The sequence below is a fragment of the Scyliorhinus canicula genome, chromosome 13, assembly GCF_902713615.1.
Source record: "Scyliorhinus canicula chromosome 13, sScyCan1.1, whole genome shotgun sequence".
NCBI classification, from domain to species: Eukaryota; Metazoa; Chordata; class Chondrichthyes; order Carcharhiniformes; family Scyliorhinidae; genus Scyliorhinus; species Scyliorhinus canicula.
The window spans coordinates 66,930,086-66,954,950 of NC_052158.1; the positions used below are offsets into that span (position 1 = coordinate 66,930,086).

The following is a 24,865-nucleotide window of genomic DNA, read 5'->3' on the forward strand; positions in this document are numbered from 1 at the left end:
CCACAGCCAATAGGGTGAATTCTCCACCAGCGGGATTCACCGTTCCACTGGAAGTACACCCCTGCCCGTGGGTTTCCCAGCAGTTGAGGGGTGGGCACAATGGGAAGTCCCAATTGGCCGGTGGCGGGAACGGAGAATCCTGCTGCCGGCGAGGTCCTGTCACCGAGGAACAGGCAGCTGGGGAGGCGGAGAATTCACCCCCAATGATTCATTCCTGCATTGATGTCCAGAGCGACACAATTGCAAACTGGTGTGCAAACGAGATCTGGGGGGTTGAGTTATGTAGTTTCCGTCATTTTTGTACTTCAATAGTATTCAAAAATGAAGTTGCACTTGGTGGAGTTGGCCATCTGCCTCAAAGTGAAGTGTCATTTGGTAGCGCTCCAAATGAGCTTAGTAAAATGAGATGGATGGGAGAAATAGCATCATCATTGTGCCCAACAAATAATATAACATATTTTATGTCTCAACTTTTAATGTGTGAAAGGCATTTTATCCAGTTGCATCTGTATGTGTGGTACATATGCCTTCGAAAGTCAGACCCTTATTTGGTGCCAGCCTATGAGGCTGAAACAAGAAAAAGGGCACATTTTTTCATACATTCTATCACCGATGTTTCCAAAACTAATTCAGATTTTCCTTTGTCTCCTAATTTTAGTGAAAAACAAATTGCAAAATGTTCCTTGTATTTTAGCTAAAATAGTAGTGTGGAATTATTTCCGCACATTTATGCAAACTGTTCGCACTTGATGCTCTGGCAATTCTCCTGAAGGTTCAGCGATTTGAGTATGTGTATTTTAGAACCATAGAATCTCCACAGTGCAGAAAGAGGCCATTTGGCCCATTGTGTCTATACCAACACTCTGAAAGAGCACCCTACTTATACCCACTCCCCCGCCTTATCCCTGTATGCCCACCATCTTTGGACTGTGGGAGAAAACCGGAGCACCTATTTAAAAAAATTTAAAAAATAAATAAATAAATCCACGAAGGCACTGGGAGAAAGTGCAAACTCCACAGTGACTCGAGGCCGGTATTGAACCCGGGTCCCTGGCACTGAGGCAGCAGTACTAACCACTGTGTCGCCCCCTAAACATTTCTTATTCTGTGCTTCATTCCCGATAACGTCACTCAATTAGGTGTCAAGTTGCCAAGTTAAGATGCTTTTATACTGCAAAAATATTGAGACGGTTACAGTGTTACTTCCATGTGTTTTAAAGTGTAGGATTTCAGAAGCTGTTTTGGAACTGTATTGTTTCTGGTTGCAATGTTTGAGTTATCTGGTAAATTTAGAAGTGATGGCCTGTGGGTCAGCCATATCTGTTGATGTCCTCGAAATTGAGGCAGTAATAATGAAACATAATTCTGTCCGACTGGTTAGTATAACAATGTTGTTACATGTATATTCATGTTCACTAAAATATCGTAATAAACTTGTGCAAAAATCGCAAGCAGATTGTCTTACTTTGGTTTTCTAAACATATGGAGGTTGAAATAATTAGATGACAGAAATTGTAAGATGCCCTTGCCAGTGATTTTGGGAGATGAGAACTGTGACTAATTACCCTCCCCTCACTTTGTACATCGAGGGGTAAACAATACTGAGGAGCCTGACTGACACATCCTGCTATCAATGTTGAATTGCTATCCTTTGGGAAGAGGGACTCAAGTGCCAAATTGGACAACCCTTCTCATCCACCTCATCAATTTTAAAATTTGACAATTTTCCCTTTTGCATTCCCCATTCTCTGTGGCTTTGAAGGTGTTATTGGCACTCTGTCTTGAGAGGCCTATGCTCAGAATGGTGCAGCATATAGGAGGCAGCTGTTTGGCCAATTGTATCTTTGCAGGCTCTTTGAAACCTAATCACTCACACTCCTGCTTTTCCATAGGAACACAGGTGACCAACACACTTTACAGGATAGCTGGAGAATTAGTTTAATCTGAGATTGCAGCAAGGTGGCAGTGACATCTAGCATTGATTTGCATCAAAATTACAGCACAGGTTCTTTGTGCGGGTAGAGGGTGAGAATACACTAATCCCCAAACCACCAAAAATGTATTCGGAACTAGGAGCAGACCATTCAGTCCTTCGATTATGCTCTGTTATTCAATATGATCATGGTTGATCCTCTACCTCAATGCCCATAAATCTCCACATACTCCTTGATGCCATTAACATTAAAAAAAAAAATTAAAAATCGCTCTTGAATATGTTCAGTGACTTGGCCTCCACAGTCTTCTGTGGTAAAGAATTCCACAGGGTCACTACCCTTTGAGTGAAGAGGCTTTTCCTCATCTCAATCCTAAATGGTCTGCCCTGTATCCTGAGACTGTGTCCTCTGGTTCTTGATTCCCCAACCAGGGAAATCCTCTTTCCTGCATGTCGTCCGTGTAGCACTGTTGGAATTTTAAACACTTCAATCAGATCTCCTGTCGTCCTTCTAAATTCCAGTGAATACACAGACCCAGTCAAACCAATCTTCATTGGTATCAGCCAAATGAATGTCTACTGCAGTCCTTCTACTGGCAAGTATATCCTTTTTTTAGGCAGGGTGACCTGAACTGCATGCAATACTTCCAAATGTAGTCTCACCAAGGTCCTGTATAACTGCAATAAGACATTTCTACCGTTGAACTCAAATCCTCTTGTAATGAAGGCCAACATACCATTTGCCTTCCTAATTCTTCACCGTCTCCACTTTTGACTAGTGTACAAGGGCACCCAGATCCCTTTGTACATCCACACTTCCCAACACAATTGAAATTTCTGTTTTTCCACACTGAATTGTATAACTTCACATCTTCCATGTGTTCTCCCACAACTTGTCTCAATCACCTTGAAGCCCCCTTGCATTCTCCTCACCATTGCCCCCCCCCCCCCCCCCCCCCCCCCCGTCCTATATTGTCAGTAAACTTGGATTTGAGTACCCAATTCTCTCTTTCCCAATGAAGGGGTCATTTAGTGTGGCCAGTTCACCTGCCCTGCGCATCTTTGGGTTGTGGGGGTGCGACCCACGCAGTCACAGGGAAAATGTGCAAACTCCACACACTGACCCAGACCCGGGATCAAACCTGGGTCCTCGGCACCGTGAGGCAGCAATGCTAACCGCCGCTGCCGTGCTGCCCCTGCAAACTTGGAAATGTTACCTTGCCTGTGGTAGTTGGGTCATGAAACTGCAATTCTGGGGTAGAGTGTTGGTATTTGGTGCCGTCGCCCACCATATCACAAGTGGTTTTTAGAGACATCCTGCAGCTAGCCAGTGACCTGTTTCTTTTCTGCTCTATTTCTAGAGTTGCAGATCCAAGTCATTGATGCTGTGTGCTCTCCTGTGTCACATTGCCATTATATTTTCCTGAAAAGTGGCATGAAAAACTGACGTCTGGATAAACGGACTAGTAGTGACTGTGGAGTGAGGAAAGCAGTGCCTACACAACTGCTGCTCTACCAGTCAGACTTGGCTTTCTAGATTCTGCAATCTAATTTCCAAGCAGCTCAGCACGTTTACTTCAACGTGTTACACTAATAGCTCATGCAATTAGTATGCATGATTTGGTAGGTTGGTAGCAAGGTTAAGGGATGTCAGTTGTGTGAAGACACCAGAGAAACTAAGATTATCCTTGGAATAGGGTAGGTTTACGCATGCGAGGGTAAACAACACATGTCCACTGGCTGGAGAGTTGGTAACTGGAGGACCTAAGATTGGCAAAAGAAATGGGGAGATTTTTTTTTTACACTGGTGATTTTGAATACACTGCTTGGAGGGTAGTGCAAGTCAAATCAATACATGACTAACTTTCAAAAGAGAATGGATCTCCTCAAAAAGGAAAACTTTATATGGCTACTGGGAAAGAGTAGCAGTGTGGGATGAATTGGATAGCTCTATGAAATATGCAGCAGTTCAAGGAGGCCATGCATCAAAATTGCAGGTAGGGGGGGGGGGGGGATAAATGTTGGCCTCACCACTGACTCCATCACAGGAACAAATAAGGATAGGGCCTAAATATTCAACAAAACTTTTTATTTACATGCACCTCTTAGAAGACAAATGTTCAGGGCGGTGCACTGGTTAGCACTGTTGCCTCGTGACAGAGGATCCAGATTCAGTCCTGGGTCACTATCCATGTGGAATTTACACATTCTTCTTGTGTCTGCGTGGGTCTCATCACCACAGCCCAAAGATGTGCAGGGTAAGTGGATTGACCATGCTAAAGACATTCAATGACAGTAAAATTCTCCTGTCCACTGTTTCAATGGAGTCATTGCTACATCCATTTAAGTGTTGGGGAATAAAGTCACTTCAAGGCCTTGCTTAGCAAAACTACATTGATTTGGGTCTCATAAGCATTTTGTCTTCATGCCTCTGCATACGTTTATAAAGATGTGCAAGTGACCAAATGGAAGATGTGCAATCATCTGGAACTCTGCTATGTCTTGCTGCTGAAGAAAACTTGAGACCAGAGGTGAGTTATGGAGTGTTGAGACGGGAAGGAAAATGATTGCATATCGACATCAAGCAGACTACTCAAAAAAAAAAAATTATAACTTTTTTTAAAAATGGACAAGGTTTACTTATCCAATCTGCTCTTCCCTTAAATAAGATTGTGACTGATCCGATAGTAATCTCAAATCTTCATCCTGCTGACCCCTGATAACCCGTCACCTCATTGCTTAGCAAGACTATCCATCTTTGCCTTAAAATATCCAAATTGTCTGCTTCCGCTGTTTTTCAGGGAGTTCCAAAGATTGGCCTTGTTTCAAAAGGGAGACTCCCGAGTTCTTGATTCTGCCACAGGAGAAAACATTCTCTCCATGCCCAACCTGTCAATACCCCTCTGGTTCTTACATGTTTCAATCAAGTTATCTCTTGCTCTTCTGAACCCCAGTGAATACAAGCCTAGCCTGTCCAACATTTCCTCATAAGACACCCTTCCATTCCAAGTATTAGTTCAGTGAACATTGTCTGAACTGCTTTCAACCTTCAACATTTTGTTGAATTAGTTTTGATTTCAGGAGTTCATTAGAAAGGGTTCCACCCAAGGAGTTGTAATGATGTGTATGTCAGTAAATACACTGGAGATTAGATTACAATTTATAATCTTTATTGTCACAAGTAGGCTTACATTAACACCACAATGAAGTTACTGTGAAAAGCCCCGAGTTGCCACATTCCGGCACCTGTTCGGGTACACTGAGGGAGAATTCAGAATGTCCAATTCACTTAACAGCATATCTTGCGAGAGGAAACTGGAGTACCCGGAGGAAACCCACGCAGAGATGGGAAGAACATGCAGACTCTGCACAGACAGTGACCCAAGCTGGGAATCGAACCTGGGACCCTGGCACTGTGAAGCAACAGTGCTAACCATTGTTACCTCACCAGTACCGTCCTCTAAAGGGTCGCCATTTACTTTATCTATTCTCTCCCTCTGGTTTCGCAGTGGTCTAAATAGCTGGCTTGTAATGCAGAACAATGCCAGCAGCGCAGTTTCAATTCCCGTACCGGTTTCCCCGAACAGGTGCCGGAATGTGGTGACTAGGGGCTTTTCACAGTAACTTCATTGAAGCCTACTTGTGACAATAAGCGATTATTATTATTAAACACTTATAGAAGTTTTTGGTATCAGTGTTTATGTTTTCTGCTAGTTTCCTTTTGTAGTTACTCAGCTCTTTTGGCTTTATTTTTAGTAGCCTTTTACTGAACCTTAAAGTTCTCCCAATCTTCCAGCTTTTGCAGTATGGTACGCCCTAGTTTTTGCCTTGTCTTCCTTGACTTCCTTGTTTAGCCATGGAACATTTTTCTCTCTTTTACAATTCCTCTTCCTCTCAGGAATATACTTTAATTGAGAGGTATTTAATATCTCCCTGAACATCCGCCATTGTTCCTCAACTGTCCTACCCTCAAGTCTGCTTGGGCCAACTCTTTCCTCAAGCCTGTATAATTACCTCTGCCCAATTGGGCAGCACTGTGGCTTCACAGCGCCAGGGTCCCAGGTTCGATTCCAATAGATAAAAGAGACTATGGTGTTATCCTGGTGCCCTGAGTAGCATATATCCCTCAATTAACATAGTAAAACACAGATTATTTGGCCATTACCATATTGCTGTTTGTGAGAGATTGCTGCACACAGGTTGACTGCCAGGTTTCCTGCAGTGACTGTCATGATATGCAAACATGCAGCTAATGAACACATAGAATAGGACACAACCAATAAGCAGTCAGGACACTCAGGAGTGGTATCTCACTATAAAAGGGATGAGGCACTCACACCCCGCCTTTCCACAGACCAACATCTACAGAGTGAGACAGGGTGTATCCTCAGCATCACACTCCGGCATGTGGCTTAAGTACTTTGGGTTATCCTGTTTTCATGAAAGGTGCTATATAAACCCAAGTCTTTAGTATATTTTGGATGGTCACTAAACTGAGGTTTCATCTGCCCTCTTGGCTGGATGCAAATGTGGCTCTCTCAAAGAAGAGCTGATGGATTCTCCCTGTATCCTGGCCAATATTTATTCCTCAACAAACATCACTTGAAATGAAAAAAATGAAATGAAAATTGCTTCTTGTCACAAGTAGGCATCAAATGAAGTAACTGTGAAAAGCCCTTAGTCGCCAAATTCCGGTGCCTGTTCAGGGAGGCTGGTCCAGGAAATTTCATCACTTGAAATGGGATGTTAGTTCAGTAGTCCCCCTTCATAACGCGGGTGTTGGGGTCCAAGGCAGCCACCCGCGTTGCAACCGAGCCGCGGATATCCACGATGGGGGTTTTAAATTTATTTAAAAATCTATGCTAGCACTTCCCATTGAGAGTCTACGGGGGGCGGGGGGAGAGGTCAGACCCCCGTAGACTCACAATGGGAAGCGCTAGCATAGATTTTTAAATAAATTTAAAACCCCCATCGTGGATCTAATTAAAAGAGTGTCAATTTCAGCGGCCGGCTCACTTTGATCCGGAGAGGGAAGCTGCTCTCTCACTGAAACAATCAGCCGGCCGCTGAAATTGACACTGCCCGCTGCTCTCTCCCTCCAATCCAACTTTTAAGTTTTAATGTTTCTGATTGGAGGGAGAGAGCAGCCGGCAGTGTCAATTTCAGCGGCCGGCTGATTGTTTCAGTGAGAGAGCAGCTTCCCTCTCCGGATCAAAGTGAGCCGGCCGCTGAAATTGACACTGCCGGCTGATTGGAGGGAGAGAGCAGAGAACACAGGAGGAGGTCATACGGGCCTCTGCAAGACCAGCATGGTCTCACATCGCCCCTCCCCTCTGTAGCTGGGGTTCAGGCTGTGGCTGCTGGGGTACAGGCCGTGCCTCCTGGGGTACAGGCCGTGGCTGCTGGGGTGCAGGCCGTGGCTGCTGGGGTGCAGGCCGTGGCTGCTGAGGTACAGGCTGTGGCTGCTGGGGTACTGATTGGAGGGAGAGAGCAGCGGGCAGTGTCAATTTCAGCGGCCGGCTGATTGCTTCAGTGAGAGAGCAGCTTCCCTCTCCGGATCAAAGTGAGCTGGCCGCTGAAATTGACACTGCCCGCTGCTCTCTCCCTCCAATCAGAAACATTAAAACTTAAAAGTTGGATTGGAGGGAGAGAGCAGCGGGCAGTGTCAATTTCAGCGGCCGGCTCACTTTGATCCGGAGAGGGAAGCTGCTCTCTCACTGAAACAATCAGCCGGCCGCTGAAATTGACACTGCCCGCTGCTCTCTCCCTCCAATCCAACTTTTAAGTTTTAATGTTTCTGATTGGAGGGAGAGAGCAGCCGGCAGTGTCAATTTCAGCGGACGGCTGATTGTTTCAGTGAGAGAGCAGCTTCTCTCTCCGGATCAAAGTGAGCCGGCCGCTGAAATTGACACAACTGACAGTTGGGGTCCATAAGCCCCCCCGCGGTATATCGCGAACCGCGGTATTGCGGAGCGCGGTATAACGGGGGACTACTGTATTGACATCTGTGGGAGTGTACGTTTTCTACATTGAAAATACGACTACATCTCACAAAGTACTTCACTGGACATAAAGTACATTGGGATGATCTGAAGCTGTGAAAGATACTATCGGATTGAAAGTCTTTCTTTCTCTCTGCAGTGTTGCCAAACTTCATCTATGCCCAAGATGAAAACCCTTCATCCACAAGTGCAGTGCACTGGAGACTTGGAATAAAAAATGCTGCAAAAAACAACAATTTTGATTATATATCTCCACTGAAAGCTATGACAATCTTTATTATTGTGACAAATAGGCTTTCATTAACACTGCAATTAAGTTACTGTGAAAATCCCCTAGTCGCCACACTCCAGCGCCTGTTCGGGTACACAGAGGGAGAATTCAGAATGTTCAAATTACCTAACAGCACGTCTTTCGGACTTGTGGGAGGAAACCGGAGCACCTGGAGGCAACCCACGCAGACACAGGGAGAACATGCAGACTCCGCAGACAGTGACCCAATGGCGATGTAAGCAACAGTGCTAACCACTGTGCTAAACTGATCCTTTCAGATGTGGCTTGAGCTTTTGATAATTTTCAGCATTTTCTGTTTTTATTTTGGATTCAAGGTTTTTAAAAAATATATCCTCACTGAATAATATGCCATTATATATTATACATCCTATCTTTCAGACATACGAGTCTCACATTTTGCAGTTTTAATAATCAATTTCACTGCAGAAATTAGTAGCCAATACTTATTAAAATGTGATATGAAATGTGTTGAGTTCAGCTTGTGCCCCACAATTATCCTGTAAACATTCAATTGTACAACCAGTTACCAGTGCTTAATTTCCCTGGTGGCTTAAAGGCCCCAGTTATCATTGCATCAAATACTAATCTCACTCACCACCCCCCACCCCACTGTTGCATGACACCATTTCACATCGTCTGCAAACTCTATAGCCTCCTTATCAAGAGCTCCTCTGACGGGTGTAAATGCTTAATTCTTTCCTCCGGAGTTAGCCAAGCTCCCCAGGAGCCCCAGGCCTCAACCACCACTGCCCAATTTTACTGGATCCCAGTGATTCCCATTGCTGTCATGCTTCCTTCAGGCCTCTCCTCAGCAAGTGCTGGCAAACTACAGATGGGACTCTTTGCTCCCAAAACCAGCCTTCAATCTTGGGTGTCCATTTCCTTCCACCATTCCGGTCTCCCCCCCCCCCCCCCCCCCACTTCAGTACACACGCCACCAACACTATTCCCACCCCCTCTCGTTCCAACAGCTTTGTTTCCCTCTCACTTGAATGAATGCTGCCAACTCCAGCATCTGATCCTGGTGCTCGGTTCCAACCCATTACATATTAGCCGGGACCTGGCTGAACTTTAGCATAGGTATAACATTGACATTTTATATATATTACGTGTCAGAGCTATCTCGACACTGAAAAACATTCAGAAGATAGAAGTTAGAAGAGCCTGCCCAACATCAAGAAATTTAGTGATAAGAGACAAGCCAGGATTCGTTAACCATCTATCTGACGGTCAGAGACCATCTTGCAAATCGTGACCATCATATAATTCAATTTGATATTAAGGAGAAGCATAAATAAAAATGTTAAATTTGGTTTAGCTCAATCGGCTAAATCGCTGGCTTTTAAAGCTTTTAAAGCAGACCAAGCAGGCCAGCAGCACGGTTCGATTCCCGTACCAGCCTCCCCGGACAGGCGCCGGAATGTGGCGACTAAGGGCTTTTCACAGTAACTTCATTGAAGCCTACTCGTGACAATAAGCGATTTTCATTTCATTTCATTTCATTTCAAATGGGCTGAGCAAGGGGAGGTGGTGGCATAGAGGTATTGTCACTGGACTTATAATCCAGAAACCCAGGGTATTGCTCTGGGCACCCACCTATGAATTACACCACGGCAGATGGTGAAATTTGAATTCAATTAAAAAAATCTGGATGCTGACAGCACGGTAGCACAGTGGTTAGCACAGTTGTTTCACAGCTCCAGGGTCCCAGGTTCGATTCCCAGCTTGGGTCACTGTCTGTGTAGAGTCTGCATGTTCTCCCAGTGTGCATGCGTTTCCTCCGGGCGCTCCGGTTTCCTCCCACAGTCAAAAGATGTGCAGGTTAAATGGATTGGTCATGCTAAATTGCCTTTAGTGTCCAAAAAGGTTAGGTGTGGTTAATGGGTTACAGGGGTAAAGGGGGATAGATGGAGGTGAGGGACTTAAGTGGAGTGCTCTTTCCAAGGGCCGGTGCAGACTCGATGGGCTGAATGGCCTCCTTCTGCAGTATAAATTCTATGATGACCATGAAAACATCGATTAAAGTAGAAGCCCATCTGGTTCATTAATGTCCTACAGGGAAGAAAATCTGCCATCCTTTCCTGGTCTGGCCTATAATGTGACTCCAGATTCACAGCAATGTGGTTGACTTTTAAATGACCCTTGAACTCAGGTCAAGGGCAATTACGGATGGGCAATAAAGATGACTGGCCCAGCCAGTATTGTCCACATCCAATGAATAGAAAACAAAATTGTGTAAATCAGCAGAGAAATAGTGGGTAGTCAATACAAGGAGCTATTAAAACAATATGGGATTACAAAGGGTTCTGAGAGTTGTAGAAAGGGAGTATGAACAAAAACTTAAATATAGTTTATAAATATTAACAATTTATAAATATATTAAGAATGAGATAAGAGGAATGTTGCCCCATTAAAGACGGGTACCGGCAATGGATATTATGATGGCTAATAACAAAACAGCAGAATTATTAAATACTGTTTTCACACTTGAGGAAGAGAGCTAAAATTCGGTGGTACATGGGAGGGCTTTTCTCATTGGAGTGAAGGAGGATGAGAGGCGACTTAATAGAGGTTTATAAGATGATGAGGGGGATAGATAAAGTGGACGTTCAGAGACTATTTCCTCGGATAGATGTAGCTGTTACAAGGGGGCATAAGTATAAGGTACGGGGTGGGAGATATTGGAGGGATGTCCGAGGTAGGTTCTTTACTCAGAGTGGTTAGAGTGTGGAATGGACTGCCTGCTGTGATAGTGGAGTCGGACACTTTAGGAACTTTCAAGCGGTTATTGGTCGGCACATGGACAAAGCTCGGCACAACATCGAGGGCCGAAGGGCCTGTTCTGTGCTGTACTGTTCTATGTATGTTATGTTCTTAAGCTAAGGAGAGAAACTATTGAATTTAATATAAGTTTTAAAAAATGGCAATGGAGAAAATAATGGACTTAAGATTGACAGGTCTCCAGGGCCTGATGGTATCCACTACATTATGTTTAAAGGATGGATACATAGAACATAGAACAGTATAGCACAGAACAGGCCCTTCGGCCCTCGATGTTGTGCCGAGCAATGATCACCCTACTCAAACCCACATATCCACCCTATACCCGTAACCCAGCAAACCCCCCCCCCTTAACCTTTAGGACACTAAGGGCAATTTAGCCTGGCCAATTCACCTAACCCGCACATCTTTGGACGGTGGGAGGAAACCGGAGCACCCGGAGGAAACCCACGCACACACGGGGAGGACGTGCAGACTCCGCACAGACAGTGACCCAGCCGGGAATCGAACCTGGGACCCTGGAGCTGTGAAGCATTTATGCTAACCACCATGCTACCGTGCTGCCCTCTCTTTTGTATTTAAAAATAAAAATATTAGGCATTGTTTCCCTTAAAGGTCAAGAGACAAATTGAAAATGAAAATTACTAGCCTTAAAAGAGCAGAATACCCAATTAAAAAAAAATCAAACAAGTTCTCTAATAACAGGGAAATTTGAACACAATGGTTGCAGTTTCCCACTCTTCACCTCAATTTAAAAGGTACAATTTACTGTCCTCTGCAAGAATGTGCATGAGTTGAGAAAGGTCTATGAAGTGGGGACCATCTGAAAGTACCTAAGAAATCAGCACCTAGCTGGGAAGTGGGCAACTATGGAGAGCAGGCAGGATTAGCTGAGAACTGAAGCAGGCAGTGGTTAAAAAGTGGAGAAGGCCTTTGAGAACAGGGCTTTCAAGTACAGCGTTGCAATTGGAACCCCTGGCTGGCTATCTGGGGAAGAATTGGATAGTGATCCATTTTATTAGTTTACTACCCAGGTAGTCAGGATGAAAATCTGCACCAATGTTTCCACAACAGCAAACAAAATCTCAGAACTTTCAGCTCTGGTGCACACTGAAATTGAGACACATGGGAATGCAACCAAATGTTCTGGTCTGAAAACATGAGATTTAAAATGGCCCATCAAATAAAGCCACAATGATCAGTTTCCCAATAAAACTGGGATAGCAGAACTGCAACGGATCTCATTTTCCATTTATGGATAATAATTTTGACATCTTGGGACTGAAACTGTTTGGTGGTCTAGTGCCCCCACCATAAACATGTTTTCCCTTCTCCAGCATCAAGACCCCTCACCATAATGAGGCCAAAAACTATTCCCAAGATTTGCTGTTTAACATTTGCAGTTTACTCAGAAGTGACCCGCTCCTGCTCCCTTTAATCTGTTTGGACATAATTCCATGTCTGCTACAGTTGTAACTTTGACCAATTGCAACAAATGGGTTGGTCAGCCAAAGGTTAGCTGACCACTCGCTTCTTCTTCTGCCCTCATAGATGCACACTGACAGTTCTGCAAATGAAAGACAAGTCAGAACTCTCCAACAAATGCCGATAATGCTGGAACATCTCAGCAGGTCTGACAGCTTCTGTGGAGAGAGAACAGAGCCAACATTTTGAGTCTGGATGGCTGTCAGAACTCTCCACCTTGTTCTTCCTCGTCCCAGCCACATGACTCAATCTGTCCGTCCTGTGGAAAATCAACTTCCAGGTCATAAACAAACTCTGGGTCATTGGGTTTTCTCCGGTTCCTTTCAAACAGTTCGTCCATGATTTTTTTCTTTTTTGCCAATTCATCGTCATCGAGTTTGTTGAGATCTTCCTCTGGGTTGATGGAGTTTTCCCTCAGGATTGTCTCCAGACTCTGGTCAAGGCTCAGCCCATTCAGGCTGTCCCTCAGTAGGTGGTGTAATTTCTGCAGCTGCTGCTGTGACACTCCATTTAGATACACTTGGTGCCGAGGGTTATTCTTCATCTGTTCCGCAGCTTGGCTGCAATCTAGTCAAACATTTTCAAAAGGAGAAAATATATGATACACTGTCACCATTGACTCCCATTTCTTTCCTTTTTATCCTTTATAAATATTTTTATACTCCTTTTTCACATTTTCTCCCAAATTTACACCCAACAATAAACAATAATCAGTAACAAATGTAATGTCAATCCCCATATTAATAACAACGCTCCCATCCTCCCACCAAACATTAGCCCGCATGTTAACATAAACAAATGACAAAAAGGAATCAGAAATGACCCATAGTCACCATCAACACATTCAGTCCACCTCCCCCAACCCTCCAAGCCCCCTAATGTTCAATGTGATCCAATTCTCGAAAGTGCATCATGAGTAACGCCCATGAATTGTAGAATCCCTCCATCCTTCCCTTCAGTTCAAATTTGACCTTTTCAAGCGTCAAGAATTCCAGCAGGTCCCCCCGCCACTGCACAGGATGGAGAGTTGATCTCCACCCTAACAGGATCCACCTTTGGGCGATCAACAAGGCAAAGGCTACAACATCTGCCTTCCTGCTCGTTTCCAACCCCAGCTGGTCCGACACCCCGGTGGGCCTGGGTCCAGCTTCACGTGCACCACTTTGGAGATTACCTGAAAAACCTCCTTCCAGTAATCCTCTAGCTTTGGACAGGACCAAAACATATGAATGTGGTTTGCCCCCCCCCCCCCCCCCCCCAACATTCACACACATCTTCTACCCCCTCAAAGCAAAGAGCCGGCTCATCCTCGCCCTTGTAAGGTGTGCTCTATACACACCTTCAGCTGTATCAGCCCCAACCTCGCACACAAGGTGGAAGCGTTCACCCTCCGGAGCACCTGACACTAGAACCCCTCCTCCATACCCTAGACCAACTCTTCCTCCCACTTTGCCTTGATCCTTTCCAGCCGCGCCTTCTCCTCCACCAAAATGGCCCCATAAACCATCGATACTACCCCCTTCTCCAGTCCCCCTGTCATCAGCACCTCCTCTAGCAATGTGGAAGCCAGCTCTCCTGGGAAGCCCTGTATCTCCTTTCTGGCAAAGTCTCGAACCTGCATGTATCTAAATATATCCCCATGCTCCAGCCCATACTTCGCTTCCAGCTCCTTCAATCCCGCAAAACGGACCTAGCGACAATGAAGGAATGGTAATGTAGTTCCAAATCAGGATGGCGGGTGGTTTGGAAGGGAACTCCAACTTCTGACTTGCTCTTGCAGCCACAGTATTTATATGGCTAGACCAGTTCAGTTTCTGGTCAATGGTAACTCCCAGGATGTTCATTGATCATGCCCCACCTGAGTTCCCTCCCACCTTTTCTCATCTGACTCTCTCTCATAATTCTCTATTCCCATCTCCCTCGTATGCTTATCATAGAATCGACAGTGCATCGGCCCTAAGCCCACACCTCCACCTCATCCCCGTAACCCAGTAACCCCACGCAACCTTTTTGGACACTAAGGGCAATTTATCATGGCCAAACCAACTAACCTGCACATCTTTGGATTGGGAGGAAACCGGAGCACCTGGAGGAAACCCACGCAGACACGGGGAGAAAGTGCAAACTCCGTAGTGACCCAAGCCGGGATTTGAACCTGGAACCCTGGAGCTGTGAAGCAACTGTGCTAACCACCGTGTCTCTGTGACTGGTTTTTCCTTAAAACTTCTTAATTATTTGCTTCAGCCACTTCAGAGTTCCACATTCTCACCGTTCTTTGGACAAAGAGATTTCTTCTGAATTCCCTATTGGATTTCTTGGTAACTATCTTATACTGGTGACCTCTCGTTGTGCTCTTACCCACAAGTGGAAACATTCTCTATCTTCTCTGTCAAAACCTTATATAATTTTAAAGACCTCCTTTAGGTCATCCCTCAGCCTTCTTTCTTCCAGACGAAAAAGTAACCAAGCTTGTTTATCTTTTCTTGGTATGTAAAGCCACACATTTGGGTATCATCCTATCTGAGCATCACGTAAGTGTCTTTTTATGTCTACCTGCCGGACACACTGTTTATTCCCTCACTTGCCTTTTAAAAAATTCTCCCACATATTGTTCTTTGACTCATTTTCTCGTGAGTCAACTTCTTCGGATTTGCTACTTAATAAACGCTTACATTAAAATTTCCCAGCCCATTTTGGAGGGCACTCTTGAAGCGGAGATTTGAGTGAGTTGGATCTGTGAGGGGAAAAAGGGTAAGTGTAACATTACCGTAGTTCTGCTCAGAGATGATGGCACTCCCAGCTATTTGGGAAAACACACCAAGACACTTTTGTGGTGCATCTTCCTGAGGGGTGAGATCAATTTGTATTTTTTTTGTGGTGGTTGGTGACAGACAAACACTGGCTAAGAATTGGAAGAGCTCCCTATTCTTCAAAAACACCTGTTCACCCAGATCAGCATTTGTGGACAAATTGCTGACAGGAAATTCTGACCGAGTTTAGCTTAAAAAAAAAAGTATAAAAAGTTTCATTCATATGGTGCCCAAATGACATTATACAAATGTACAGCATGTGAAGAGTTCATGTTATGTTAAACCTAGCCAGTAGAGGGAGCTAAGCGGCAGTACTATATATTGCACTGGGGGACAGTGGAGTAGAGCTGAAGAAGACAAGATTATAAGTGTATTACAGAACTAGTTAAGATATTATAGTCATGGTTAGTAGATAAAGATGGTGTTAGTGAGTGTAGCTTAATTCCTATTTATATATATATTTACTATTTATAATATGTGTCGAACTCTAATTCAGTAGTGTAAATAAAATTAATTTAGTTCTTCAAAGGACCTTCAAATGTCTTTGTGATCACTACGCCTTCTGTCCTGGAAACCCCTCACAAAGATCACCACACCCCATATCACCAAGGATGTTTAAAACACTTCCCAATCAATAAACTACCCTGGAGTGTGGTACAATACCAGTGCAGATTGTCACCACACTGTGTTTGTAGCAATATGTTACACTTTATCAAACAGCTTTCATGATGTGAGATAGCTTCTCATAAGTACATCATCATAAATTGCTCCCACCAGCGGGAAAATGTGTAGTAACCGAGTATACTATAGTTATTGTTCTAACTTCGGAAGGGAAAATATTTTCTTCACAGCTTTTGTTCTTTTTAATAGTCTAAGTGGATGGAAAATTTCACTCACGTAGCCTGCTTCACTGAAGTCGCAGAGTACAACACTGCTTTCGGACTCCATGTTAAGATGATCATTGTAATTCCACCCTTCCGGCTATGATTAGCACCCACAGTGGCTGATGGGCTAGTTGAGAATAAACATAAAACTAGGTTCTCACCTGAAAATTTGGAGAAATTTCGAACAGGAATCAGCCTTTGGCGGGTTTTTTTAGTATTTTCATCTTCATAGATTAAAACAATCGCAGGTGGTTTGAATTTAACACCACACTTTCTTGGAATATAGGCCATCTTGTTTCAGCTATAAGATCTTTTCAGTTTGCAGGCAATTCATCAGCAAGGTCAGAGTTGGTGGTGTGACATTCAATAGTCTGTGTTTCTGACTCCAGGGATCTTAACACTTTTTCTACATTTTAAAGCATTGGTAAAGAATAATCCAGAAGGAATATCCTGGATGAAGAGAAAAATAAGCAAATGTAAGTACATGTGTCTGAATCTCTCCTGTAATAGTAGAGGAAATACGTTGTGCCTGGAACAGAAGACAGTTAGTGGTAGCAGTATGGAATACAGGTGTATGACAGCTCTTGAGAGTAAATAGGAAAGGTCTATCTAGCTATCTTACTGGGGAATGCTTCTATTAGTATTGGTACCTTCCAGTAACTCAGTGAAGTAGCCATTAGTCAGAAGCAAACCTGTACAGTATGTATCTACAAGGAATTTGTCTGTGATCTTCAAGAATAGTGAGCATGATCATGCCCACATATAGGAGCTTTCCAATAGGGGCCATTGGTCAGCAAACAAACATATGGGCTGTGGCTAATTTTTCCCATTCCTGGGACCATGAGCTTAATAATGTTTCACTGCTTTGCTGGTTGGGATCAGACAGGTCGGGAAAAAACAGGCCGAAACTAGACCTTTCTGGTCCATGTGACATATTCATTTATTGAGCTTTTGGAAAACCCATCTTACAGTGTTAATGGTATATATAGTGCACAAGACTTTGTTTTGTTTCACTATGGTCCTTGGCTGGAGGTCATGTAGAGCAGTGGATATCGTCCCTGCTTCTGAGGCAGAAGCTTCAGGTTCAAGTCCCACCTCAGGACTTGATGGCCAAAGAAGATACGTTCATAATGCAGCCATAAAGGATGAGTATGTCGATCTGCAAATCCTTCCAAACACGCCAATGGCTGGTGGATAAGAGCGGGAGAGACTCCTGGTCAGCCACGCTTGATGTGGAGTGGCACCCCTCAAGGTACAAGGCCCTGATGATAGACTAGCGACCTGTTCCAGGAATTACTAGCAATATAAACAGTTGAAAGTTTGCCTTAATGCGTCATTGGGTGCGGAAAAAGAACTGGAATGGACTGGGTGCTCCTTGGTTAATGTGAGCATAATTCACAAATATGTTGAATAATGTTTTTTCTAACCATAGCCTTCCATTTCTGTCCTGAACATGGTGACCAGAAGATTTGGGTCTCTGGACATCAGCAGCCCTGTTGATCTGACGTGCAAGACTCCAACTGTGGCTTAATAGTAATAATAATAATTGCTTATTGTAACAAGTAGGCTTCAATTAAGTTACTGTGAAAAGCCCTTAGTCGCCACATTCCGGCGCCTGTTCGGGGAGGCTGGAACCGGAATTGAACCCATTCTGCTGGTCTTGTTCTGCATTACAAGCCAGCTGTCTTAGCCCACTGTGCTAAACCAGGTGAGCCTTACCCTGTCCAATGATGGCCGGTGAACGGCAATTTACAATAGAATGCCTGTTTGAAATTGTCAGCTTGACACTGAAAGTAATTGTAATGGAATTTTGGCATTTATGGCCAAAGGAACAGAATCTAAAAGTTGGGAAGTAGGCATTAGTGCGGTCGCACCTGGAGTACTGTGTACAGTTTTAGTCCCCTTATTTGAGGAGGGATGTAGTTGTATTATCGGCAGTTCAGAGGAGGTTCACTATATTGATTCCAGAAATAAGAGGTTTGTTTATGAAGGGAGATTGAACAGTTTAGGCCCATATTCTCTAGAGTATAGAAGAATGGGAGGAGATCTAATTGAGGAAATAAGATGATATAAGGTATATAGCTCCCACTGCCAGAACCTCAGGATCATTGGGCTACCTGAGAGCACGGGGAGCAGAAACCCAATGGAATACGTAGCACAGATGCTAGGGAAGCTGGTCGGGGAGAAAGCTTTCCCAAACTCCCAGGGGTGGACAGGGCCTACAGGTCGCTCTAACAACGGCGCAAAACAGGAGAATCACCACGGGCGATCATTGCAAAACTCCAGAGATTTCAGGACAAGGAATTAATTCTGAACTGGCCGAGGAACACGCGGTTCTGAAAATGGGAAGGGCATACGATCCACATATATCAGGACATTGGGGCCGACCTGGCTAAGCACCAGGCCAAGTTTAACGGGGCCAAGGCGGCTCTATGTAAGATCAAAGTGCGGTTTGGAAAGCTGCACCCAGTAGACTCTGGGTGACATATTACAATAGGGAGTATTATTTCAGCATGCCTGGAGAAACAGATAAATTAATTTGGAAAAGAAGGCTGGAAAGACAGCACAGACACACTTGGACCACTAATAATGCTCTTTTTTTATTATTCTGTCTGTCTTTGGTACTTTTGCACGTCCCAGGGGAAGGCGCGGGGGGGGGGGGGGTGATAAGAGGCACCAAAGCGAGAAGGGAGGGGTGGAAAAAGGGCGGAGTAGGAGGAAATGCTCTGGAAGGCTTGGGGAGAGGAGGGGGGGGGGGGGGGGGGGGGGGGAAGAGGAGGAGAGAGAGGCACTCAATGGCAAACATGCGACCACATGCGGTGCCAAAGAAGAAACAGACAACATGCCTTAACAACTACCGGCCGGTGGCCATGACTTCTATTATGAAGTGTTTTGAGAGGTTGGTCATGACATACATCAGCTCCATACTTCCAAACTGCCTATTTCCACTGCAATTCACATACCGCCACAACTGGTCCACAGCAGAAACCATCTCCCTGGCCCTACACTCATCCCTGGAGCATCTTAACAACAAGGACTCCTACGTCAGACTCCTGGGACGCGATCTTACGACCTTATTATGCTCTCGCTCAAGGTGAATAGTGGAAGAGGCCAAAAATGAGATCCGTGCCAGGCGGCAAACAATTTGAGATGCAACCGGTACGCTCCCATAGGCAAAATCGAGATCTTGCCGCGCGTTGCATGGTGAAAAACCAATTATCACCACTGAAGCCCTATTTCCATACAATTAACGAGAGCCACCCCTTTTCCAATGGTCGCCTGTCATTCAGCGGCCTACCCAGCAAGTGCTCATGTAAACCTGGCGGAAGGGCTTCTATGGGGAGCCGAGGAGATGAGAGCCATCTCTTCTCGCATGTAAAGAGCTTGAGGCGGCGATATCAGCATCTGCAGATGCTCGAGGCAGTGGCCCATGTGCCGGACCCCGTCCAAGACCTCGAGGCCCTGGTCGCCTATCAGGCTAGTGAGGGGTCCAGAGGGGAGACCCGCGATGGCCCAGGGTGGGCAGGCACCGCTGGTCATTCAAACAAATGATGGACAGTGCAGGAGGTTCCGCCTCAACAAGGAGATGGTGCAACACCCGTGTCACGTCCTTACGGACTTGGCATCACGTGGATGAAGAGGACACCCGCTCCCGGGGACAAGGATGAGGATGATGAGGAGGAGCTGGACCAGCAAGGGCTGGAGGAGGAGGCCGGGAGGAGCCCAAGCCCCAGCTGGAGGCTGCAGGACAGGCGGCAGCGGTGAGGATCTGGCAGGCCCGGAGGGCTAGGGAGACCCCTATACTCGCCCGCTTCACTTAGAACATGGTCTGGTCCGCCGTCACAACCTTACCCAGCCAACAGTTCCCACGCTCCCAGGGTATGTGTCATATCACTCCAGGGTGCCCTCAGTAATTCTCTATGTGCTTTGCCCACCTAACTCTACCACTACGTCTAGGTGTCTACCCAGGATGCACATCTGAGGTGGAGGCAGCCTGTGGCCTTCGATGCCCTTGGCGTGTGTCCTCTGGGAGCTCTGGGGCCCCTGCTCACTTGTCGATGGCACATGCACATGTCGCCCTGTCCCGTGTACTGACCCCAAGACATGGACTCATCAGAGGGTGGAACTCGGGGGAGCTGGTGGCCACCGTCGTTGTCCCATAGGACGGGTCCAACCTGGCACCGAACGTCCCCTCCACGTGGGTGCCTATAGGGCCCTGGGGTCCACCTTGGGATGGAGGGGCAGCTGGTTCGAGCCCCGGCAACATCTGGCTCTGCTAGACCTGGCGGTTCCCCAATGTCTGGACAATGGTGTCGAAGCCCTCACGATGCTCCTCAGTGCCAATGACATGCTCTGCAGTGTCTCGGCGATGCTCACTTGTGACTGGACGAACTCTGCAGTACTTCGGTGATGCCCATCCGAGAGTGGTACATATCCCTCAGAATCTCACCAAGGTCAACCTGGTACTGGGTGACATCCTCCGGTGAGGCGATCATTCCGTCGAAACCCTCGGCCATGGCCCTCACCGACTGAGCGACGCCTTGCACACCGTTCACAAATGGTGCCAATGTTGTACACCAGGCTCTCCACTGCAGTCACCACCCTAGCAGTGTTGATCTCGGTGCCACTCATTGCAGGCGCCATTTCCTGCGCCTGTAGCCTTTGGGTCAGGAGTGATATTGACACTCCCTCTGAATGTCCCGGCCGCTCCCTATCGTTTCCATCAGCGCCGTGTAACCCTGTTCCAAAGGCTCAACATCAAGCTGGGTTCCAGCTGGGTCCTGGCATCCAGTTGCCCTCCAACTGCTGTCTCACCTGTGGGTTCCTGTCTCCACCAGATGTACATCATCAGTGGTATGGTGCTCAACCAGATTGTGCCCCAGAAGCCTGACCACTAACATTTCCCACTGTGCTGGTGGAGGGGTGGGTTTGACAGCTGTGACGCGACTATAACAGTTGTGTCTTCAGAGCTCCCCTCCGAGGTGTTCCCCTCGGAGTCAGGAGAGGGTGGCACCCAGAATGGGGTAGTGTCGTCGGCTGGAGGACCTGTAGAAAAATGGACATGCGGTCAGTGGGAGGGATGGGTTGGACAGTCAGTAAGGCAATCAGTACTCACATTCGGCAGGTCCTCCAGGTTGATCCCGTGGTTCCTTACCTCTGTGGCATCCGCCAACCTCCGCGTGGGAGTTGATGTTTCTCAAGTCCGGCACCCCACCACCAGTCTGGGCCCTCCCAGATATTATGGGAGCTTTTTCTGAAGAGGCACAAAGAGAGCATGGTTAACCCCACATGCGTGGTTTGCAGTTGTGGGGGGGGGGGGGGTGCTGTGAAGGGAGGGTTGGGATGGAGGGGTTGAAGGAGTAGGTGGAGGGAGGTTTGAGTAAGGGGGTGGTGCGTTGGTGTCTACTCACTCGTGCTGCCTGGTGTAGGTCGTTGGCCTTCTTCCAGCACTGGAGATCAGAATAGAAAATGCTGGAAAATCTCAGCAGGTCTGGCAGCATCTGTAGGGAGAGAAAAAAGCTAACGTTTCGAATCCAGATGACCCTTTGTTAAAGCTGACTAGAGGCTAGCACTCCTGGCCAGACTCCCCGAGCTGACTGCTGCCGTCACCTCAACCCAGGCAGTACTGGCTCAGTGCTGACCCTCCAACAGTACAGCACCCCTTCACGACTGACCCTCCAACAGTGCAGCACCCCTACACTACTGACCCTCCAACAGTGCAGCACCCCTTCACTACTGACCCTCCAACAGTGCAGCGCACCTTCACCACTGACCCTCCAACAGTGCAGCACCCCTTCACTACTGACCCTCCAACAGTGCAGTGCCCCTACACTACTGACCTTCCAACAGTGCAGCACCCCTACACTACTGACCTTCCAACAGTGCAGCACCCCTTCACGACTGACCCTCCAACAGTGCAGCGCCCCTTCACGACTGACCCTCCAACAGTGCAGCACCCCTTCACGACTGACCCTCCAACAGTGCAGCGCCCCTTCCCTCCAACAGTGCAGCACCCCTTCATGACTGACCCTCCAACAGTGCAGCGCCCCTGCAATACTGACCCTCCAACAGTGCAGCACACCTTCACTACTGACCCTCCAAAAGTGCAGCACCCCTTCACTACTGACCCTTCAACAGTGCAGCACCCCTTCACTACTGACCCTTCAACAGTGCAGCGCCCCTTCACTACTGACCTTCCAACAGTGCGGCACCCCTTCACTACTGACCCTCCAACAGTGCAGCGCCCCTGCAATACTGACCCTCCAACAGTGCAGCACCCCTTCACTACTGACCTTCCAACAGTGCAGCACCCCTTCACGACTGACCCTCCAACAGTGCAGCACCCCTTCACGACTGACCCTCCAACAGTGCAGCACCCCTTCACTACTGACCTGCCAACAGTGCAGCACCCCTTCACGACTGACCCTCCAACAGTGCAGCACCCCTTCACGACTGACCCTCCAACAGTGCAGCACCCCTTCACTACTGACCTTCCAACAGTGCAGCGCTCCTACATAACTGACCCTCCCCTCCAACAGTGCAGGGCTCCTTCGGCGATGACTTAAAACTCACACGAGGTTTACTCTTCTGATTAATCACCAATATAAATCTCATTTTCTCTCATACAAACCTGAACGCAACCTTATCACCCGCCCTGTCCCCATGACAACCCAGCCAATAAATGACCCTTCCCTGCGACCGTTTATTGCACTGAAAAATATTTTTAAAATACAGTTGGACCACATATCCAGTTTAACAGAAGTAATAGTTCAGCAGGACGGAATGCCCGTTTCCCGCTGCCCTCTGTCAAGGAGAGAGAGTGAATTGAAGAGACGGAGTCAATGTTGCTCAGGCACTGCTCAGGGCAGCTGGGGTCCTGGCTCGGGCCTGCACAGCCCGGGGCTCAATTTGAAGGCGAGAGTCCGGGCGCACGGCCGTTCGGAGAGAAGTTATATGGGTGCCAGCGGGGCGTTGTTTACTGCCGGGTGTATCTGCTTTGCTGTTACCACATGTAAGGACAAAAAAGCAACAATTTAATATCAGTACTGAGGGAGTGCTGCACTGTCAGACGGTCAGTACTGCGGGTGCGCTGCACTGTCAGAGGGTCAGTACTGAGGGAGTGCTGCACTGTCGGAGGGTCTTTATGCAGGGAGTGTTGCACTGTCAGAGGGTCAGCACTGAGGGAGTGCTGCACTGTTAGAGGGTCAGCACTGAGGGAGTGCTGCACTGTCAGAGGGGTCAGCACTCAGGGAGTGCTGCACTGTCAGAGGGTCAGTACTGAGGGTGCTCTGCACTGTCAGAGGGTCAGTACTGAGGGTGCTCTGCACTGTCAGAGGATCAGTACTGAGGGAGTGCTGCACGGTTAGAGGGTCTGCACTGAGGGAGCGCTGCACTGTGGGAGCGCTGCACTGTTGGACGGTCAGTACTGAGGGAGCGCTGCACTGTTGAGGGTCACTACTGAGGGAGTGCTTGCACTGTCAGAGGGTCAGTACTGCAGGAGCGCTGCACTATCAGAGGGTCAATACTGAGGGAGTGCTACGCTGTCAGAGGGTCAGTACTGAGGGAGTGCTGCACTGTCAGAGGGTCAGTACTGAGGGAGTGCTGCACTATCAGAGTGTCAGTACTGAGGGAGTGCTACGCTGTCAGAGGGCCAGTACTGAGGGAGTGCTACACTGTCAGAGGGTCAGTACTGAGAGAGCGCTGCACTGTCAGAGGGTCAGTACTGAGGGAGCGCTGCACTGTCAGAGGGTCTGTACTGAGGGAGTGCGGCATTGTCAGAGGGTCAGTACTGAGGGAGCGCTGCACTGTCAGAGGGTCAGAACGGAGGGAGCACCGCACTGTCAGAGGGTCAGTACGGAGGGAGCACTGTGCTGTCAGAGGTCAGTATGAAGGGAGCGTCGCGCTGCCGAGGGTCAGTGCGGAGGCAGCTCTGTGCTGTCGATGAACAGAACGAAGGGAGCACTGAGCTGTCGGAGGTCAGTAAGGCGTGAGCGCCACGCTTTCGAGGATCAGTGGGTGGGAGCGCTACGCTGTCGAGGATCAGCGCGGAGGGAGCGCCACGTTGTTGAGGATCGGTGCGGAGGTAGCGCCATGCTGTCGAGGATTGGTGCGGAGGGAATGCCGCGCTGTCGAGGATCGGAGCGGGGTGGAGCACCGCGCTGTCGAGGCTCAGTACCGAGGGAGCGCTGCGCTCTCGAGGGTCAGTACCGAGGGAGCGCCGCAGTATCAGAGGGTCAGTGTTGAGGGCATGCTGCGCTGCCGGGGGAGGGAGAGGGGGTTGGGGTGGGGTCAGAGCTCTTTTAAGCATCTCTTTTTACTCCCTATCACCGACAGGCCTTGGGGAGGACAGCTTACCCAAAGCTCTGCCTATATGAATGTGAACCGGTATATTCTATCTCCCAATGATGGCAGTGCCGAAAATAATTTTAGCACTGCCGCCTACGACGCTGAGGAACCGGGTTCATTCCAGGCCCCGGGTCACTGTCCGTGTGGAGTTTGCACATTCTCCCCGTGTCTTGTTGGTTTTAGCCCCACAACCCAAAGATGTGCAGTTTACGTGGTTTGGCCTCGCTAAATTGCCCCTTAATTGGGGAAAAAAAATAATTGGGTACTCTAAATTTATTATAAAGAGAAAAAAAAATTGCATGTCTACATGGATGGCCAGAGACTAAAGCATG

At 47.3% G+C, this 24,865-nt stretch overlaps 2 protein-coding genes across 9 annotated transcripts in view; one reads left to right on the top strand and one right to left on the bottom strand.

Moving 5' to 3' along the window:
* Positions 1–12,390: 12,390 nt before the first annotated feature.
* Positions 12,391–22,939, bottom strand: cep19 (centrosomal protein 19). Of its 7 annotated transcripts, XM_038816065.1 has the most exons (6): positions 22,679–22,882; positions 21,599–21,688; positions 21,304–21,441; positions 16,349–16,637; positions 15,079–15,227; positions 12,391–13,060 (listed from the first exon to the last, which is right to left on the bottom strand). In XM_038816065.1, the coding sequence occupies exons 5-6, from the start codon at positions 15,098–15,100 to the stop codon at positions 12,696–12,698; spliced, it is 387 nt and encodes a 128-aa protein (XP_038671993.1). In that variant the 5' UTR covers positions 15,101–15,227; positions 16,349–16,637; positions 21,304–21,441; positions 21,599–21,688; positions 22,679–22,882; the 3' UTR covers positions 12,391–12,695. The 7 variants fall into 7 exon arrangements, with proteins under 7 accessions (XP_038671993.1, XP_038671987.1, XP_038671990.1 ...); XM_038816059.1 differs by lacking the exon at positions 15,079–15,227 and having other exon boundaries at positions 22,819–22,939; XM_038816062.1 differs by lacking the exon at positions 15,079–15,227 and having other exon boundaries at positions 21,343–21,441.
* A 31-nt stretch (positions 22,940–22,970) lies between these two features.
* pigx (phosphatidylinositol glycan anchor biosynthesis, class X) overlaps positions 22,971–24,865 on the top strand; it is a 28,312-nt gene continuing 26,417 nt past the window's right edge. The window contains exon 1 of one of the 2 annotated variants that reach the window (XM_038816056.1): positions 22,971–23,199. In XM_038816056.1, coding sequence (XP_038671984.1) covers positions 22,971–23,199 — 229 coding nt within the window. The remainder of the gene's footprint in view (positions 23,200–24,865) is intronic. The other variant, XM_038816057.1, reaches the window with a different exon arrangement.